Source organism: Vigna angularis, chromosome 1 (assembly GCF_016808095.1).
Source record: "Vigna angularis cultivar LongXiaoDou No.4 chromosome 1, ASM1680809v1, whole genome shotgun sequence".
Taxonomy (NCBI): domain Eukaryota; kingdom Viridiplantae; phylum Streptophyta; class Magnoliopsida; order Fabales; family Fabaceae; genus Vigna; species Vigna angularis.
The window spans coordinates 13,239,061-13,242,974 of record NC_068970.1 but is presented as its reverse complement, the minus strand read 5'-3'; the positions used below and the strand labels follow the sequence as shown (position 1 = coordinate 13,242,974).

Genomic DNA, 3,914 nt, shown 5'->3' with positions numbered 1-3,914 from the left:
ACACCATCACCTTCTTTCAATATTCTTCCGTCAACGTAAACATAAGACGTACTTCAATATCAAATTTAATTCCATTTTCCCTATTCACTCCTAAGTACTGTTAATGAACCTCGTATGATATATTAATTCATTGAAACGTTTTCTTAATTAATTGACTTATCTTAATTTCAACTAAAACAACCATCGATGGCTTCTGTTTCTTTCTATACAATCTTTTATTATCAAACTTAGCATAACACATATATAGACAAAGCTCTTATAAGAGTGGAAACGAAGGAAATTATCTAGCATATATTCTGAAATTTTATCCTGGGTCAATCTTCCCAGCTACTGTAGTAATCTGTAAAAATAAGCTACTTCTGTCATTACATAATTAAATACTGAGGGCAGTTGGGTGCAGTGTACTCAAAATATCACCATGTATACAATGCTGATTTTTGCAAATATAATAACAAGCACATCATCATTGTTTAGAGTCTAGGGAGGATTATGATCTATTGAAACACAAAAGTCCAACCATCTCTGCTCCTGGTATGAAAATGATCGTACACACACGCATTGTTGTTACCCTTTGTGTCCTTATACAACAAGATGCTAAAGCAAACCACTAAGTATTTCCGACAGCCTTCAAAATTTATTAGTCACCGTGTTAATTATTATTATCAATTTGATATTATGTGACACCACTTCCATCTATTTTACTATTTTGTGTGGTGTCAGTTAATTTATCTGTGTCTGTAATAATCTATTAACCCTCCTATTCATTTTATTTTCAGAATAGCATTTACTGGCTTTTTCTTACATGTGTTGTGGTTTGATGTTTTCTAAAAAAATATAAATCTGTTTCAGTGCATGAGTTGGAGTAGGATGGAGAATGTAAGACATCCCCACCCACATTCCTGATAGATATTATTATTGGATACAAGGTCATAGTTATTCTTTCTAGTCTACCTCCATTTATTACCTTTGTCTTTTGCATCCATTCCTTCTCCATCCACTCAATGCTGTTTGCCTTCCCCCCTCTACTATCACCTTTTACCACTTAATTAACAGCTTTTCATCGTTCACTCTCTCTCTCTCTCTCTCTCTCTTTCTCTCTTTCTCTCTCACTATATCTGTTTGTCGTTCTCCCCTTGTTCCTCTTTTTAATTAGGGTTTCCTCTTTAGGAGTGCTTCATCCTTTAGCAATTCTGAGGCTTATACCTCTCCTTGGCTTAGGCTACTTTGTCTCGGGAGGAAAAAAGAGAACAGCTTCCGAAGGACCTCCAACAAGGGAAAAAAGGTACTTCCCTTTTAGTTCATCTATTACCAAAGAAACCTACATCAAAAACAGGTAAAATCATGTTTGTGTCTTGCTTTCTTCTCTGCCTGCTCCCTTTCTTTATGCATATATAGTTCTTTCTCTGTTTTGTTTTCTTTCAAGTAAATTAACGGTTGATACAACAAAACGATGCTTTTCTAGGGCTTTTCTATTTTTATGTTTTTTTTTTCTATGTAGTCATGAAATAATAATCATGGTTTGTTGCAGAAGCCAGATCTCTTGCTGGCTTAACTTATTTAATATTTTCAGAAGGAAATTATGACTGACTGCCTTGTCATGCAGCTGAGTTAATTCTTCAGCAGAAGAAAGATTTATACAGATAAAGTGTTCTTATCTCCACCAGTGTAAGAACATTAAATATAATGTTTGTTCAGATAAGGAAATGAAGCAGAAGAGGAAAACATACCATGAACTTCAGGAGGAATTCAGATCAAGATTTTACAGATAACAGGCTTAAAACCAAGAGTTCTTTACTGTATTTTTTTAGTCATGAACAGAAAAAGAAAAGAAAAAGAGGAAAGAAGGAAAACACATCTTTTTCAGAAAAGGAAACAAGAAAGGAAAAAGATAATCATATTAATATTATAATTGAAAGTTACAAAGAATCTTTGAATTTATGCCAGTCAGCACATATGATCTCGTTGCATGTATGTATGTGTATGTAAAGGAAGAGGGGAAGTTAAGGGTTGTTTGTCTGGGGGAGATTTATAGAGGACTTAAGGGTCTATCATAGGACTTGTACTATTGCGATTGTAAGTACTTAGAAAAGCTTTTTCTATATGTATTCTGTAACCATGATAATAATATCAGAGAACAAATCAAGGCTTGTTAAAATAAGTGGAATACATATTAAGAGTGCAACTGGGCGAACTTGCATCAGATCCAGTTTTCGGATCATTCATTTACTTCGTCTTTGATAAGAAGTTTGAATCTAAAACTGCCTCATGGAAGAACTTAACAAGGAGTTTGATAAGAAGTTTGTTAATTGGTTTCATGCTCATCTTTCTAGTGCAGGCAAATGGCATCATCCAGCTCCTACAATTCTCCATGTGCTGCCTGCAAATTCTTGAGGAGGAAATGCATGCCAGGATGCATCTTTGCGCCTTACTTCCCACCCGAAGAGCCTCAGAAATTCGCCAACGTCCACAAAATTTTTGGTGCTAGCAATGTGACGAAACTCCTGAACGAACTTCTCCCTCAGCAGAGGGAGGATGCAGTGAACTCACTCGCATATGAAGCAGAGGCACGCGTGAGGGACCCAGTTTATGGCTGCGTAGGAGCCATCTCTTTCCTGCAGAGACAAGTTCAAAGGCTCCAAAAGGAGCTTGATGCTGCAAACGCTGATCTGCTACGCTACTCTTACACTGACATCCCTCCAGCATCTCTTTCTGTGCCACCAGGACTTGCTGCATTTCAACATGTGCCCCAAAGGCAGTTTACTGCAAGATTTGGTAACGAAGGAACTGGGTTCTATCGGCAAGCTACTGCTACTGCTTATTCCTTTCCTTATGCCCTTCCTTGGACTGATACCTCTTCGGAGGACATCAGTGAGGGAGGAGGTGGAGGAGGTAATTTGTGAATTAAGATTGCAGTATTAACCCTTCTAGGGTTTATACTTTTTGAGGCGTGGCCTGCAATATTCTGATGGCGTGGTGATATTATATGTGTCTATTATGGACTCTTGGCTATGTAGCCTTAGTTGGACTCTTCTAGCTAGGTGACTCTGAACCTCTACCGTGTCTCTTAATTTTATTTGTTGCCTTTTCTTTCCTAGATGATGACCGTGTATTGTTTTAAACTTATATCCAGAGACTTAGGTAGTCTTTTCTTTAGAGCCTAAATAAGTTGGTAGAACATGCATACTAATGTATGTGCCTACTAGACCTCTTATTGGGTATTGATGCAACTCTAGGCATGTGCAATGTGAAGCGGAATTGACATCTTTCTCGCTCATTATTTCTCATTCACAATAAGTAAGCATTAACATTAGTAGGTTATAAAGCCTAATAACTCTACATTCCAGCCTGTTTTCTCACTTTATAATTTTCTCTTATTTGTGGACCACCTTTTTAATAGGTTTTTTTACTCTAATTAGTAATTAACCCAGTTTGTATAGGTAAAACTACTCACTTATTCGAATATTGTTTTCCTTTCTTTTACTATCCTCTTTGAGTTTTTACTTCACCAGCCTAGTTCTCATAATAAAATTATTATTCCTTGCCATATTCAAGTCAATGACACTGAGGGAATGGAATTAATTAGATGTCACAGTCAAAGACACAAAGACAAGATATTAAGCTTCAGTTCGGCTATCATGTAGTGTTGTTGTATGTAGTTTTCATGTAAAAGGATGTCCCTGATCGTAATCCAACACATCTTTTTGTTAGCCCGCCATATCTTCTTAAATTTTGCTGAGATATACGTTGGGCATTGGGTATGGTGTTTGATGAACTCAACTAACAGGAAAAACGAGCAGTGTTTTTCAGAACTCGTGTCTCTGCTGTAATCTAAACTAGTTTGAATTGTAGTTTTCATCATGTACTGAAAAAAAGGTAAGATAATGAATAGCTCGGTCTAAAACATTGTCTTCCCG

The 3,914-nt window shown here is 36.6% G+C and overlaps 1 protein-coding gene across 4 annotated transcripts; it reads left to right on the top strand.

Annotated features, from left to right (window-relative positions):
- The first annotated feature begins 900 nt into the window (after positions 1 to 900).
- Positions 901 to 3,342, top strand: LOC108338305 (protein LATERAL ORGAN BOUNDARIES). Of its 4 annotated transcripts, none has more exons than XM_017575103.2 (2): positions 901 to 1,282; positions 2,331 to 3,342. In XM_017575103.2, the coding sequence occupies exon 2, from the start codon at positions 2,340 to 2,342 to the stop codon at positions 2,898 to 2,900; it is 561 nt and encodes a 186-aa protein (XP_017430592.1). In that variant the 5' UTR covers positions 901 to 1,282; positions 2,331 to 2,339; the 3' UTR covers positions 2,901 to 3,342. The 4 variants fall into 4 exon arrangements, with proteins under 4 accessions (XP_017430592.1, XP_052726424.1, XP_052726419.1 ...); XM_052870464.1 differs by having other exon boundaries at positions 901 to 1,333; positions 2,336 to 3,342; XM_052870459.1 differs by having other exon boundaries at positions 901 to 1,333.
- Positions 3,343 to 3,914: the final 572 nt, after the last annotated feature.